We start from the raw sequence: 17,163 nt of genomic DNA, 5'->3' as shown, positions 1-17,163 counted from the left end.
ATCCTGCTTTGTGTTGCTTACCATGTGGTGGTCATGTTGTGTTGCTACCATGCTGTGTTGTCATGTGCTGCTGCCATGCTATGTTGTCGTCTTTATGTAGTGTTGTGTTGTCTCTCTTGTCGTGGTGTGTTTTGTCCTATATTTTTATTTTTAATCCCAGCCCCCATCCCCGCAGGAGGCCTTTTGCCTTTTGGTAGGCCTTCATTGTAAGTAAGAATTTGTTCTTAGCTGACTTGCCTAGCTAAATTAAATGAAATAAAATAAAAATGAATGTATGGCTTTTTCAAGTTATGTGTGCTTGTTTATTTTTTTTCAATGGTCGAATTAGTCAACTAAACCAAAAAAAGTAAGGGACTTTCCAAAATAGGGGAGGGTTGTGTTGTTTTTTATTGGGCACGGGAAAGGGTTGTACGTTTTTTTCACTAGTTCACATTCACTCTTTTGCAGGTTTTACTAGATCATTTCTTCCATCATAGCCACATTTCCTCATCTGCTTGCACCCGCCTCCCTTATATCAAGGTGTTTTGGCACTTGCCTTTGGCACTTGCCTTATGTACGCATTTTCACTCTAACTTTCACTATACCACAGGTCAATATAGTTTACCAATCTAACTGTCTATCCTGCCCTCTATCCACCATTCATAGTGAAAATAGTTGGTAGGTGGATCGTTTGTCCAGATATGCAATAGGCCTACTAGCAGTCATAGCACACATTTTTAAAAAAGCATTCAATGCTACAATTTTCAACATGAATCCACAAGAACAAATTAGGACAAGCTGAGATAGCGGAGAGTGCATGTGCATCTCATGAAAGAAAAGCGAAGACATGAGACAAAAAGCTCCCCTAATGATCTTGCTTAGAGACAATATCATTTTCAAATGACCCTACCTAGACTACCCTATAACACCACAATGTAATGAATAATTGCATTATTGTTTCAAGTGAGTACAAAACTCTACTCTAGGCTTCAGTGAAAATGCAATTTGAATAATGGTGCAAAAGCCCTGTTTATACAGCTGCAAATGGAATGTTTCATTCCATTTGCATTAGTTCGGCCAATAATAATGTGGCCACATATACTACAAGACCAAAGGTATGTGAACACCTGCTCGTTGAACATCTCATTCCACAATCATGGGCATTAATATGGAGTTGGTCTCCCCTTTGCTGCTATAACAGCCTCCACTCTTCTGGGAAGATTTTTCCACTAGATGTTGGAACATTTCTGCAGGGACTTTCTTCCATTCAGCCACAAGAGCATTAGTGAGGTTGGGCGCTGATGTTAGGCGATTAGGCTTGGCTTGCAGTCAACTTTCCAATTCATCCAAAAAGTGTTCGATGTGGTTGAGGTCAGAGCTCTGTGCAGGCCAGTGAAGTTCTTCCACACCGATCTTGCTTTGGGCACGGGGGCGTTGTCATGCTGAAACAGGAAAGGGCCTTCCCCAAACTGTTGCCACAGAGTTGGAAGCACTGTCTAGAATGTATGTATTGTATGATGTAGCGTTAAAAGATTTCCCTTCACTGGAACTAAGGAGCCTAGCCCGAGCCATGAAAAACATACCCATACTATTTTTCCTCCTCCACTAAACTTTTCAATTGGCACTATGCATTCAGACAGGTAGCGTTCTCCCGAGGCGAAAGAAATGCACACCTATTTAGGCAAGGTGCTGACTAGCGGAGTAGAACAGTTAAAAAATAAAGGAGAGCCACACACTCTAGGAGCTCAGATGCAAAAATATTTATGTCCAACGTTTCGACAGACAAGATGTCTTCATCATGGTATATTTTTTTAGGTAGCATTCTCCCGGCTTCTGCCAAATCCAGATTCGTCCATCGGACTGCCAGATGGTGAAGCGTGATTCATCACTCCAGAGAACGTGTTCCCCCTGCTCCACAGTCAAATTGTGGTGAGCTTTACACCACTCCAGCCAACATTGGCATTATGCATGGTGATCTTAGGCTTGTGTGCGGCTGCTCGGCCATGGAAACCCGTTTCATGAAGTTCCCGAAAGACAGTTATTGTGCTGACGTTGCTTCCAGAGACAGTTTGGAACTCGGTAGTGAGTGTTGCAACCGATGACAGACGATTTTTACGCGCTTCAGTACTCGGCGGTCCCGTTCTATAAGCTTGTGTGGCCTACCACTTGGCGGCTGAGCCTTTGTTGCTCCTAAACGTTTCCACTTCACAACAATAGCACTTACAATAGAACATCTTTGGAGGGAGCTGAAAGTCCGTATTGCCCAGCAACAGCCCCGAAACCTGAAGGATCTGGAGAAGGTCTGTATGGAGGAGTGGGCCAAAATCCCTGCTGCAGTGTGTGCAAACCTGGTCAAGAACTACAGGAAATGTATGATCTCTGTAATTGCAAACAAAGGTTTCTGTACCAAATATTAAGTTCTGCTTTTCTGATGTATCAAATACTTATGTCATGCAATAAAATGCTAATTAATTACTTAAAAATCATACAATGTGATTTTCTGGATTTTTGTTTTAGATTCCATTTCTCATAGTTGAATTGTACCTATGATAAAAAATTACAGACCTCTACATGCCTTGTAAGTAGGAAAATCTGCAAAATCGGCAGTGTATCAAATACTTGTTCTCCCCACTGTATAATGTATGTCCCGGCAGGCCAAGTTATTCTGTAAAGTTTAATGTGTGCTCTGCCTGCCTCTTCTCCAATCCGAGCGGCTATTCACCGCGAACCTAGAACCTAATGCTTCAATATATCCTAAATATGTATCATTTAACTTTTTAAATGTATTAGCTTTTATATGTGGCATAAATACAACCAGTCACAATGTTTTAATCTAAATAGGCTACTACAAAGGGCTCCTGTAGGTATGCATACGTTTGTCCAAAATATACTGAAGAAAAATAGAAACACAACATGCAACAATTTCAAACATTTTACTGAGTTCCAGTTCACATAAGGAAATCAGGCCCTAATCTATAGATTTCACATGACTTGGCAGGGGCACAGCCACGGGTAAGCCTGGGAGGGCATAGGCCCACACACTTGGGAGCCAGGGCCCAGCCAATCAGAATGAGTTTTTTCCCACAAAAGGACAGAAATACTCCTCAGCAATTAACTACAAATGAAATAAACATTTTGGGGTGGAATTTTCTTTGCTGGACATGAGACTGTGAAAACACCAGGAAATCAGCTAAAAGTGATTTTAATTTAAGAACATGTTCTGAAGTATTCCTATGCAAAATAGAGAGACGCGTCATTGTAATCAAATGTAAGCAAGGTTTGAAATGATTATGTTTTAGTGAAATATCATATGTATTTGGGCTTTTTGTGGTCAATTTGCAGTCTACAAATTATTCGTAATTATGTTCCGGCACCCCGACCATCCGTTCAAGAACAAAATTGGCCCGTGGCTGAATCTGGTTGATGATCCCTGATCGAAAGAATAAGCTACAGACAAGCCAAAACAAACTTGTTAGAATTGTACTTTAACCCCCTCTCATCTGGAGGTTGAGCATTTATTTGTCTGTATCTCTGTAATGTGTCTGTATACATGTTTCTGTATTTATGCTAACCACAATGGAAATAAGTCCCGACTTTATTTTGCACTTTTAAAATCACTGTGCTGTGTTTATATATGGATTTTTTTACCGACAAATCAAATCAATCCAAACTCTGCAGCGGCCATTTGATTAATGGAAAGATACATCTGTTACAAAACGGCAAAAAGTTTCATGACTGTAGGCCTACCCAGCCTTCGATACTGGGTAGGCCTACAAGGTAGGGAGGGATGCATTTTCTGGTTGTTGAGATTCACATAGTCTATTTACTGTGGTGTTGAAAATGCAAACCTTGATATTGAAGTTCCCGAAGTTGGTATGCTTTGTTTATTGGTTGCGTGGTGCATTGGTACAGAAACCTGTTGGCGGAAAACGTGTTGCATATATTTTACATAATTATAAATATGGCATCAAAATGTGGAAAGTCTGATTTCCCCCTAGCTGATCATTGTCTGCAGCTGCCTCTGATCGTACTGTAATTAATGGAACAGGCAGGGGGAGTGAGGTCGTTTGTGGTGGTCGGTGAACCCTCAACTTCTAGCCCATAGCCCTGCGTTGCATTGACTGTGCCACAAAAACATGCGAAAATGGCAAAGTTGATATCTACGTTTATAAACACAGGGTCGCTACAGTTATTGTTATTTGTGGTCGTAAAACATTATTTTTAGTTTTCTATGGGAGGGAAGGGTGTGCATTTATTTTACGGTACAAGGGGAGGGTAATGTGAAAATATTTTGAAGGTTGGGGAGGAGGGGGCATTTTTTTATGACACCTTGAGTTGGACCGATTTCAAATTGTACCTAACACAAATCAAAATCAAATCATATTGTATTTGTCACATGCGCCGAATACAACAGGTGTATGTAGACCTTACAGTGAAATGCTTACTTACAAGCCCTTAACCAACGATGTGGTTTTAAGAAAAATATGTGTTAAGTAAAAAAATAGATAAGTAAATTTAAAAATGTAAAAAGTAAGTTCAAAATATGTACAAATATCTACACAAAAGCATTACAAGACTATACCAAATCATGTATCTGGACAGTGGTAATTACACATCTCACAAAGAGGAAACGTGTAAACCAATGATAAGTTCCTATCACTATCTCTAGGACTATACAGTAGCTGCCCAGAGACATGGCTGTTAGACTCCTTAGTGGTCCCAGTGCAAGGGTTGTAATACCACGTTTCTGTCTGTGGTGGGTGGGTGAGTGGATGGGTTAGTAGAAAGGAGGAGGGTATAGAGATGCAAAGATAATGGGATAGATTGAGGTGTCAGAATTTGGACCATATGCGGAGGACAGGACTAAAACTGATCTGATGGACTGTGATTGAGAAATGCTATATGGAAGTGTTATAAGCAGGTCATACCTAAGGATAATCTATGTAGCTATTTGATTTTGAATTTTAAGATAAAAAAATATATACATTATTTTGGGCCTTACTTCTGTTTGCCCATATAAACGCATTGAATAACAGATTCACTACATGGAACAACAGATAGCCCCCCCCAAAAAAAATCAAAAGAAAGTTTGTTCTGAAGTGTCTGTCCTATATCTGTGAAATATAAGGATACCTGGGGAGGACAGGTAGCCTAGTGGTTAGAGTGTTGGGCCAGTAACCAGAAGGTTGCTAGATCAAATCCCCAAGGTAAAAAATCTGTCATTCTGCCCCTGAACAAGGCAGTTAACCCACTGTTCCTAAGCTGTCATTGTAAATAAGAATTTTTTCTTTTAACTGACTTGCCTAGTTAAATAAAGGTACAAAAAATATATTTAAGAAAGATCAGGAAACATTTGTTATTTTCTTTACATCTATTTAACTCCTTATTTTTGGCACTGAACAGTCTAAGCCCTGTCTAAACCAGGGGAGGGGGGTTCCACTAAACCATACATATTTTTTGAAGAAGGTCATACCGAAGGATAATCTAGGTATTTGATTTAGAATTGTAAGATCCCTTGAAGTATAACTAAAAATAATATTTCAAAAAATATTTGATGAAACATTTTATTTGGCCTTAGTGCTATTAACCCATACAAACACATTGAATAACAGATTCAATACTTGAAACAACAAATAGCCCCCCCCCAAAAAAAATCTAAAGGAAGTTTGTTCTGAAGTGTATTTCCTATTTCTGAGAGATACAAGAAAGATTAGGAAATATTTGTTCTATTTTTTTTACATCTATTTAACCCCTTATTTTTGGCACTAAACAGTGTCCATATAATGTACTTTCCATTCATTTTTTTTTTCAACTAGTACCGGGGGACCGTTAGACAAGTCTTATGAGGCCTGTGGATAGGGAGCCACTTAGGACGCAGACCAGAACAGACCGCAGAGAACCTCAGGGACCTTAGTGTTTCTCAAGGGCGCTTTGGGTCACCCCACGGAGTTGTGACTGGGGATCACCTGCTTTAAAGAGGGTTATTTTGGGGCATCAGAGGGGCAGAGTGGTGGCAGGTCAAAGGTTGTGGACAGAGGTTAAAGGGGTTAAAGGAAGGCATGCTATCACCAGAAATGGAAAACTCCATTGGTAAATGACAGTTTGTTATAAAGCAGTCTGGGAGAATGTGGGATAGCAACAAAGTGCTAAATATAGGATTGACATACAGAGAAGAAAAATGTGAGACAACGCGGTATTGCGTTTCACAATGTGCGTATGCGTGGTAAATGTTTGTGTGTGTGAGCGAGCGAGAAATAGAGCACGCTGGACGGAGAACAAGAGAAAGAGTCTAGAGACTTTGAAGGGGTCTATGAAGCTCTGTGCATAGCTTAACGATGCACTCCAGGATCTTAAGCACAACAAACACGTATCTGTATTTGTAAACTTAGCAAAAAAAGAAACATGGCTTTTTCAGGACCCTGTCTTTCAAAGACAATTCGTAAAAATCCTTATAACTTCACAGATCTTCATTGTAAAGGGTTTAAACACTGTTTCCCATGCTTGATCAATGAAACATAAACAATTAATGAACATGCACCTGTGGAACGGAGCTTACAGACGGTAGGCAATTAAGGTCACAGTAATGAAAACATAGGACACTAAAGATGCCTTTCTACTGACTGAAAAACACCAAAAAAAAGATGCCCAGGGTCCCTGCTCATCTGCCTTAGGCATGCTGCAAGGAGGCATGAGGACTGCAGATGTGGCCATGGTAATAAATTGTAATATCCGTACTGTGAGACGCCTAAGACAGCGCTACAGGGAGACAGGACAGACAGCTGATCGTCCTCGCAGTGGCAGACCACCTGTAACAACACCTGCACAGGATCGGTACATCCGAACATCACACCTGCGGGACAGGTACAGGATGGCAACAACAACTGCCCGAGTTACACCAGGAACGCACAATCCCTCCATCAGTGCTCAGACTGTCCGCAATAGGCTGAGAGAGGCTGGACTGAGGGCTTGTAGGCCTGTTGTAAGGCAGGTTCTCACCAGACATTACCGACAACAACATTGGCTATGGGCACAAACCCACCGTCGCGGAACCAGACAGGACTGGCAAAAAGTGCTCTTCACTGACGAGTCACGGTTTTGTCTCAACAGGGGTGATGGTCGGATTTGTGTTTATCGTCGAAGGAATGAGTGTTACACCGAGGCCTGTACTCTGGAGCCGGATCGATTTGGAGGTGGAGGGTCCGTCATGGTCTGGGGCGGTGTGTCACAGCATCATCAGACTGAGCGTGTTGTCATTGCAGGTAATCTCAATGCTGTGCGTTACAGGGAAGACATCCTCCTCCCTCATGTGGTACCCTTCCTGCATGCTCATCCTGACATGACCCTCCAGCATGACAATGCCACCAGCCATACTGCTCGTTCTGTGTGTGATTTCCTGCAAGACAGGAATGTTAGTGTTCTGCCATTGCCAGCGAAGAGCCCGGATCTCAATCCCATTGAGCATGTCTGGGACCTGTTGGATCGGAGGGTGAGGGCTAGGGCCATTCCCCCCAGAAATGTCCGGGAACTTGCAGGTGCCTTGGTGGAAGAGTGGGGTAACATCTCACAGCAAGAACTGGCAAATCTGGTGCAGTCCATGAGGAGGAGATGCACTGCAGTACTGAATGCAGCTGGTGGCCATACTTTTGATTTTGACCCCCCCACCCCTTTGTTCAGGGACACATTATTCCATTTCTGTTAGTCACATGTCTCTGGAACTTGTTCCGTTTTTGTCTCAGTTGTAGAACCTTGTTATGTTGATACAAATATTTTTTAATCCAGTTTTGGCCCTGACTGGCTTTTAACCCAGAAACGAATGTGTAGATCTGACTGGCAACTCCTAGACTTTTAGCCCAGAGACTAACGTGTAGATCTGATTAGCAGCTCCCGGGCTCTTAGCCCCAAAACTAATGTGTAGATCTGATTAGCAGCTCCCAGGCTTTTAGCCCAGAGACTAACGTGTAGATCTGATTAGCAGCTCCCAAGCTTTTAGCCCAGAGACTAACGTGTAGATCTGATTAGCAGCTCCCGGGCTTTTAGCCCCAAAACTAACATGTAGATCTGATTAGCAGCTCCCGGGCTCTTAGCCCCAAAACTAATGTGTAGATCTGATTAGCAGCTCCCAAGCTTTTAGCCCAGAGACTAACGTGTAGATCTGATTAGCAGCTCCCGGGCTTTTAGCCCCAAAACTAATGTGTAGATCTGATTAGCAGCTCCCAGGCTTTTAGCCCAGAGACTAACGTGTAGATCTGATTAGCAGCTCCCAGGCTTTTAGCCCAGAGACTAACGTGTAGATCTGATTAGCAGCTCCCAGGATTTTAGCCCAGAGACTAGCGTGTAGATCTGACTGGCAGCTCCCAGGCCTTTAGCCAGAGTCTAATGTGTAGATCTCCAAATACCCCCAGACTAATTGACGACACTATCCAAACATGAACACAGTTTACCAGAAAGATCCCAAAGGAGGCCAAGTAGATTGTGTTTGTCCCTTGTCCCCTGTCTTTAGAGGCCCTCAAAGAGAGGATGTGTGATTGCGTGACGTTATCTCTCTAACTGACACTGTGACAGAGTCCACTTCACTAATTAATAGTAGGTTAATGCCAAATAAATTGAATATAATATGTGAGCTATCAGCAAGTTTATTCTCTCCATTCAAGCCAACAACATTCCTCCACACACACACGCACGCACGCACACACACACACACACACACACACACACACACACACACACGCATGCACGCACACACACACACACGCACACACACAGAGATCAGAGTATCACAGTATCATCACCATTACTTTTACTGAAAGGCTGGACTGGGGGTGTATACAATTACAACACCTAAATGCTCCATAACCTAATCCCAAGTCTATAGGCCTGCATGTATGCGGCAAACAAACATGAAGGCACATGAAACCATCTGAAACCATCTTCAAAGAGTATCTTAAATCATTCCACAGCAAGCCCGAGTGTCCTTATTTTAGTATGCAGCAGATGGACTCACATTCGGCATTACAAAAAATAATCATGATGGAATCTCACATTCAGATCTCCCTGCTGTGAATTTCTGCATGTGTACCTCATCTCTCTGTGCAGACATGTGAAACTGTTGCAGTTGGAGGTGTTGATGTTGTAGTCTGCATTATACTGTAACTGTTATAGCACTCATTTGCTCCATTATTATTTGCAGTACAAGTAATTATATTGATAAAGTAAAAAAGCGAGGTATATTGAACTAAGAAGTGGAGAAGTAGACAATATAGCATCTGTTATCATTGCATTTCAAAGGTTCAATTCAGTAAGGGTTCAGTACTGGCAGTTGAATAATTATTAGCTTCAAATATTCAATGATTTGTGTTGTCATATAATCTTAAAGGTGAATTCCCTAAAATGTATACAAGTGTCTTTCCTGCCAGCGTGGCCTGCTGACTACCTTCAGAGTACCGTGTTACAAACAGCAGAGCCTTCCTGATTGGTTTTTGTTTTTGAGTTGAAATGTAAATGATATAACAAGAGGTCATGCGTGTGATGCAAAAAATATTTGCATCACACGCATGCAAATATTTTTTGGGGGGTTCATAACAAGGTTAATATTCCTCACTAATTGCTATACTGTATGCCAATAGTATTAAAAATCTATTAAATGTTCATTGGGGCACCATTAAATCTACAATAGCTAAACTGTGAATGTTCCTGTGCAGAGTTTATTGTTAGCTATCACCTTGCAGGGGATGAAACCAACACCGTAGGGAAAGAGGTCCCAGCTAGCACATTTGGTTCCTTTGAAGTTGTGGGAATGCATGTTTTTGGTTTCACTTTGGTTGTAGGGACGAAGCCATACATTTGCTGACGGGTAAAACTGAAAGAAAAGATCCCGCACGTCCATCCTAATTTCCCAAGTAAAAATAGCTTTTCAATGACCAAAACATTATAATATTTTTATGCTATTAAAATGTTCAGAAATTAAGAAATTGTACCTTTTCTCTCATCTCTAACTATCAGGAAGCTTGAGTGGACGGGGAGCTTTAAATTCACGAGCTCACCTTGACTGATAAGCTCTTTGAAACGCCGTTGTGGTCGTTGCCAGGTAACACGGTAAACAATGGCCACATGTAATTGAAGACAAGGCAAACAATGGGCGACATGTCACTCCGAGCTTAAATAGTATGCCTCAACAAATGTTCTCCTCAAAATAATCTCATGGCCAACAGAACTGATCATGGACTGTTGGATATCAGGTAAAAAGCAGCAATACACAACTGCATTTCTATTGTTTTGTAACTCATTACAGAATACAGTTCAGTGATACCTTGCTTCATAAGAATTAGTAAAGCCCGGGCCACCTTAAAAACTTAGACATTGAGGGAATGTACATGAAAACAGTATACAATTAGTGTCCTCGACAATATATTGGTGCCTCTGCCATAATTATCATTATAAATGAATGACAATAAATGACAATTTGTTCAGAATTGTATCCATTGATCAGACATTTATTTGATCATTTACAATTGGCCAGCATAGCTGAAATATTGATCAACATTAACACTAATGATAAATAAAGTTGAGAAATAATGGTGAGACATAATTTGACATAAAAATATTTTTAGAGGCATTAAGCCAAATATAGGTACACAGCCACCCTACAGTATGCAGGACCCATTGATTTGTATAATTTGTAACATTCATCTCCCATCCGAATGCTTGGGGGGGAAAAACTATACAAAGAAATATTTTTTACCCTTTATTTAACTAGGCAAGTCAGTTAAGAACAAATTCTTATTTGGCCTAGGAACAGTGAGTTAACTGCCTTGTTCAGAGGCAGAACAACAGATTTGTACTTTGTCAGCTCGGGGATTCAAACTTGCAACCTTTCGGTTACTAGCCCAATGCGCTAACCACTAGGGTACCCTGCTGCCCGTATCATATCATATCACATAAAAGTGAATTACTTAGGCTTTATGAGATGCAACCAACTACAGAGATTGAAGGGGAGAAGAGGGATAGGAGGGGGACCCATATACCCTGCTTCAATCAAGCAGGCTTCAGTCACCCACTTGGCTTCAGTAAACCCCAAAATTTAAGTGGGAGACAAATCCAACGATGGCCTCCTCCTTATCAGGCCTCTCACACTGGGCAGCAGGAGTGACATGCACCCCGAAAATATGAGGAAGTACAAAGTATGTGAGGATGGCTGGGGGGTGGTCAGGAAGGTGACTAGGCCCCCTACTGGAAGTTGGATGATTTGGCATTTTTCAAAGTAGGGGGTTACCTGTTGAACATGTTGTGTGTGTATTATAACTCAGGCTGATCTAAAATCCTGCAGATGCAGCCTTGGACTGATTCATGTAAAAGCCAGAAGTTATTTTTCGATAATGGATTTCATTGTAACTCCGGCCTTTCAAACCAACGTGGACATCCTGGTTAAACTGAATCTTGGCTAAGTCTTTTAAGGACTCTGATGTGTATCTGATTTGTTATAATGTTTTTAGATGATAGAGTTGGCAGAGGAGGGGGTGTCGCCATATACATAAAGAGCTATTTAAATGTGGTGGTATCCATCACAAACTCTGTCCCTAAGCAATTTGAATGTCTAGTCCTAAATGTGGGACTTGGTAAAAATGGCAATCTGAAGCTAGTGGGAATTTATCGCCCTCCCTCTGCCTCCATACTGTATGAGTTCTTAGAAAATAAAATTGTGTGACCTGCCGTCTAACCATGCTCAATCTGACTTACTGATAGTGGATGATCTTAATCTAGATTGGTTGATGCCAGCATTTGATGGGCTGAAAGATATTTGTACCCAGCTAAATCTAACTCAGCTGATAACTCAACTAATTCACCCCAACTTTAAACACGGCTAAATGGACTGATTCTATGTCTGATTGGCAGTCCTTCAGGGATTTGAGAAATAGACGTATATCCCTGGTTAAAAAGTAAATCAACAAATGTCTTGAGTTGTGTCTCAGAGAGTGGTGGTAATCCAGCCAATTTCTGGAGAAGTGGTCAAATATTTGAAACAAAACTCCAACCCCTCATTGCCCCAGCAGGTTTTGACAGCCTGTGGTCCCTAGACAAAAATGGAAAATTGTAACGCTTTTAATAGCCATTTTGCTTCAGCTGGCCACCTATTTATTTTCATTTCAACCCTTTGATGTCTATGATGTATGAAGTGCTGTGTTAAAGATTGATACACGTGATCCCTTCTCACTGCAGCTCTCTTCCCCACTTTGTACAGAACCACTGACCTAGATGTTTAACTTAACAGTTGTTTCTGGTGTTATCCCTAGGATCTGGAAAGCGACACATGCCTTCCCCCTACATAAAGGAGGAAATCCTCCCGACATAGATAACTACTGTCCAATTTCCAAACGATCTTGTCTTTCCAAACTTTTAGAATCCCGGACTATCTCTCAGTTAAGAATGTGCACCAATCCAGTTTTAGACCAGGACATAGTACAGTTTCAGCTGCTACGCTTGTTTTAGATTATGTTTTAAATTGCTTGGATCATAACAATCATTGTGCCGCCTTATTTATAGACCTTTCCAAGGCTTTCGATACCATTGACCATCACATTCTCATCCAAAGGTTGACTGATATAGGCCTGCATCAGGCTTCTTGTAAGCGGTTGGAAAAGTATCTGTCAGACAGGCTATTTGAAGGTAATTAAATAGCATTCTGAGAACATTCTCTCAATGTTGCGAAAAATGTGCTATAGTTATTATTGAAAGTTTTCTTCACACTCAATTTAAAAAATACATTTTTAATTACACTGTTATCTTATCTTAACATCTGTTAACATCTTTGAAGTCTAAGCACAGTAGGACACATGGACATTAGGACACATGATCTTCTGTTCTCTACCCCAGGAATTAGACAACTGCACCGCCAGGATGGAGCTAGCATGCCATGTTTTTTTATGCATACAAAGCTGTTCATTTTAGCACACCTGAACATACTTAACAAGAGAGAGGCTAGAGATAGTTTTGTTGACACTGAGAACGGAACATATATGTTTTTAAATAACATTCTTAGAACCGTTTCTGAATGTTACTAAAGTTCTCTTGTATTTTTTATGCAAAAGGTTCTTCATTTTCTTAGAACGGAATGTATATGTTTTTAAATAACATTCTTAGAACGTTTCCTGAGCGTTTTCTTGTGATTTTTATGGTAAAATTCAAAAGATGGAATTGAAAGCTATTTGATGTTAATATGTAGAGTTCCATTTTCTTTTTACATTTCCAAAATATTACCAAGAACTGCCATAATAGACAGCCATATATTCTCTGGACATTTTGAGAACATCTCTTAAGTTACACAATTTTTGAGCACATTTCCAGAATGTAGTAAAAATATTACCATAAATTGAACTACATCGGAACTTGTGGAATGTTCTGTGGAAGTACTGAAACTCCCACAGAAGAACGTTGTTTCTTAACATTCACGGAATCATTTGAGAACATTACCTAAAATAGAACCATGAGGAAACATGTAGGAAACGTTATGCAGTAGTACTGACTTTAAATAGAACCATGAGGAAACATGTAGGAAACGTTATGCAGTAGTACTGACTTTAAATAGAACCATGAGGAAACATGTAGGAAACGTTATGCAGTAGTACTGACTTTAAATAGAACCATGAGGAAACATGTAGGAAACGTTATGCAGTAGTACTGACTTTAAATAGAACCATGAGGAAACCTGTATGAAATGTTATCCTTAAGTACTGAAAATCCCACAGTACTTTTCTTAAATATTTTAGAAACTTCCCAACGTCAAACCGATTTAAACGAAATGTATCCATGTTGAAACTTTTAAGAAATGTTCTGTTAACGTTAAATGTGCTGAGAATATTCCGAAGACAAGCAACTGTCCTGCATCATTCCAAGAAAGTTGTGGGATGGTTGTATGCAAAATAATCATAGGACAACCACACTCTCACCAAGCTCTAAGAAACCCATGGATTTCAGAACATTATTTGCTAGCTGGGGTGTTAACGTTCATAGCATTGTTATTGTGCATGCATGGGATTGCACAGAACCTCTGTAGAATAACAGAGACCAACACAATAACAACAAAAGCTAACAAGAGGTTCAACCAAAAGGGCTCTAATCTATTTCCATACCAGAATGCAAATATGTTTTTTTAAAGTCAGACTGGCTGAATTATTGTTTTGCATTATCAAAGTCTTCTTTTTACGGTTATCACAGCTCATTTGTAAAAGCAAACTGGATTGAGTGACACTCACCCCTGGTATTTCGGAACATCAGTAATGCCCAAAATCTTCTTCTCCTTCCCTCCCATATCTCATCGATGGAGTTCCTCTTTCTCTTCTGTCCACTGTTTCTGTCCCTCTCTCCTGGGATGAGCAGTGGGCACAGTAAGATAAACTTCCCAGCTCAGTTGAGCACAGGGGTGACGAGTCTGGTAATAGAATAGTATTTGTTCTGTCCCGTTTGTGTGTTTAGTAAGACAACTCGGTGTACAGGGCTGGAGTTAGTGTGATCTGTAGTGGCCCTGAAGGGATAAGAATCAATACTATGGAGGGGGTGAGGAGGAATATAGTGGGATGATGAGGTTGGGGGGTTAGAAGGAGGGGTACAGAGGAGAGGAGGGGCAGGAGAGGTATATAGAGAGAATAGGGGTTAAGAGGGGGAGGAGGGGTATAGAAGCAGGAGGTGGAGAAGGAGTGGTATAGTGGGAGTAGGGGGCAGGAGGCATACAAACTAGAGGAGGGTTTATATATCTGCACCCCTCCAGGACCACAGGAACAGGTGGGAGTGAGGAAGTGTTCCAGGGAATGTGGCTTGTTATAATGGAATGCCTGGAATGCTGTAGCGACATGTGTCTCCCAACGGGGGAGAGGGGGACAAGGCGGGGGGGGTAAGGGAGAATGAGGAGAGAAGAGCGGAGACGGATGAAAGGGAAATAAGGGTAAGAAAGGGCTGACAACTAGGACTTTGGGGGGTTTAAAGAAGGGACAGAGGATTTTTTATTTATTTTATTTTTATTTCACTTTTATTTAACCAGGTAGGCAAGTTGAGAACAAGTTCTCATTTACAATTGCGACCTGGCCAAGATAAAGCAAAGCAGTTCGACACATACACAACCCAGAGTTACACATGGAGTAAAACAAACATACAGTCAATAATACAGTAGAAAAATATGTCTATATACAATGTGAGCAAATGAGGTGAGATAAGGGAGGTAAAGGCAACAAAGGCCATGGTGGCGAAGTAAATACAATATAGCAAGCAAAACACTGGAATGGTACATTTGCAGTGGAATAATGTGCAAAGTAGAGATAGAAATAATGGGGTGCAAAGGAGCAAAATAAATAAATAAATACAGTAGGGGAAGAGGTAGTTGTTTGGGCTAAATAATAGATGGGCTATGTACAGGTGCAGTAATCTGTGAGCTGCTCTGACAGCTGGTGCTTAAAGCTAGTGAGGGAGATAAGTGTTTCCAGTTTCAGAGATTTTTGTAGTTCGTTCCAGTCACCCCCAGAATTGGTTTTGGGGGTGACCAGAGAGATATACCTGCTGGAGCACGTGCTACAGGTGGGTGCTGCTATGGTAACCAGCGAGCTGAGATAAGAGAGGACTTTACCTAGCAGGGTCTTGTAGATGACCTGGAGCCAGTGGGTTTGGCGACGAGTATGAAGCGAGGGCCAGCCAACGAGAGTGTACAGGTCGCAGTGGTGGTTAGTATATGGGGCTTTGGTGACAAAACGGATGGCACTGTGATAGACTGCATCCAATTTATTGAGTAGGGTATTAGAGGCTATTTTGAAAATGACATCGCCGAAGTCGAGGATCGGTAGGATGGTCAGTTTTACGAGGGTATGTTTGGCAGCATGAGTGAAGGATGCTTTGTTTTGCGAAATAGGAAGCCAATTCTGGGATGGGGGTTTAAAGGCATGAACACAGGGGTAAAGGGAGGAACAACAGAAAGGGGTTAAAAATAGAATAGAAGAATACACTGTAGGTCATTGTTTATGGGTGGAAGATGGCTAACCATAAATATACGCATATAGTTTACCCATAAGGTTTAACAGTCGGTTAACCATAAGGCTATGAGTGGGAAGGCCCTCTCCACCTGTATATTTAGGACTTTTATGGTCCAGCTGAACAACTCGTAACCCCCAAGGGTCACTGGCACTCACTGCTCTAATCCCCCAAGTCTGTTCTTCTATATGGGTTGTTCCACAAAAACTGTTTCTACAAGAGTTTCTATTGGATAAATGCAGGTAGGTTCCTACCTCTTTTGTTCTGTTTGCTCTAATTTCTTCTGTTTGGTTCTTAAAACGGTAAATGGTTTCCGTTGCAAAACATAATGAATACACCCCTGTTGACGCTGAGAATGGAATGAATATGTTTTTAAATAACATTCTTAGAACGTTTTCTGAACGTTACTAAAGTTTTCTTGTGGTTTCTATGGAACTTTTTCTCCATGTTCTGAGAACGGAATTGAGAGCTGATTGATGTTAATGTGTAGAATTCTTGTTTTTTATTACATTCCCAGAATATTGCCAAGAAATTACATAAAGGAGAACTGTGTAGTCTCTGAACGTTCTGAGACCATTGCTTAAGTCACACATTGTTTCATTGTTTCTTACATTCCCAGAATAAAAAATATGTAAAATAGGACCTTAAATAGAACCACATGGGAACTTGTGTGGAATGTTCTGTGGAAGTACTGAAATTCCCACAGAAGACTATTGTCTCTTAACGTTCTCTGAACAATTTGAGAACGTGACTTTAAATAGAACCATGAGAAAACCTGTAGGAAACATTATGCTGAAGTACCCACATAAGAACGTTTGTTTCTTAACGTTCTCTGAACTATTTGAGAACACTCCCAATGTCACATCTGTTGGAGAACGAAGCTAGAGCATTACCAAAACATTTATTACATTTAACCATGTTTCAACTTTTAGGAAACGTTTCGTTAAAGTAACGAAATTCCAAGAATCATATAGTTCTCGGAACATTTGGTACTAGCTGGATTGCTAGCTGGATTGCTAATGTCCCTCCATCAACCCTGTGTCACTTCTTTGAAGATTTGAACCCACTTAACCCCAACATTTCTCCAAGTTTTTCACAATCATTTTAAAGCCATGGTTATTTGGTTTCTTTGACAAGGTCATTTCTGAAGATGATTATTTATTTAATGTGATTAGTGTT

General features: G+C 40.8%; 1 protein-coding gene across 1 annotated transcript in view; it reads right to left on the bottom strand.

The window, feature by feature from the left end:
- The window catches only part of LOC112250079 (myosin light chain kinase family member 4-like), a 69,570-nt gene extending 55,018 nt beyond the window's left edge, over positions 1–14,552 (bottom strand). Inside the window, exon 1 of the mRNA XM_024419945.2 lies at positions 14,226–14,552. Coding sequence (XP_024275713.1) covers positions 14,226–14,281 — 56 coding nt within the window. The 5' untranslated portion in view covers positions 14,282–14,552. The remainder of the gene's footprint in view (positions 1–14,225) is intronic.
- Between the last annotated feature and the right edge of the window lie 2,611 nt (positions 14,553–17,163).

Source organism: Oncorhynchus tshawytscha, linkage group LG01 (assembly GCF_018296145.1).
Source record: "Oncorhynchus tshawytscha isolate Ot180627B linkage group LG01, Otsh_v2.0, whole genome shotgun sequence".
Classification (NCBI taxonomy): Eukaryota; Metazoa; Chordata; class Actinopteri; order Salmoniformes; family Salmonidae; genus Oncorhynchus; species Oncorhynchus tshawytscha.
The sequence above is the reverse complement of the archived record's forward strand: the minus strand, read 5'-3'. Positions and strand labels throughout refer to the sequence as shown.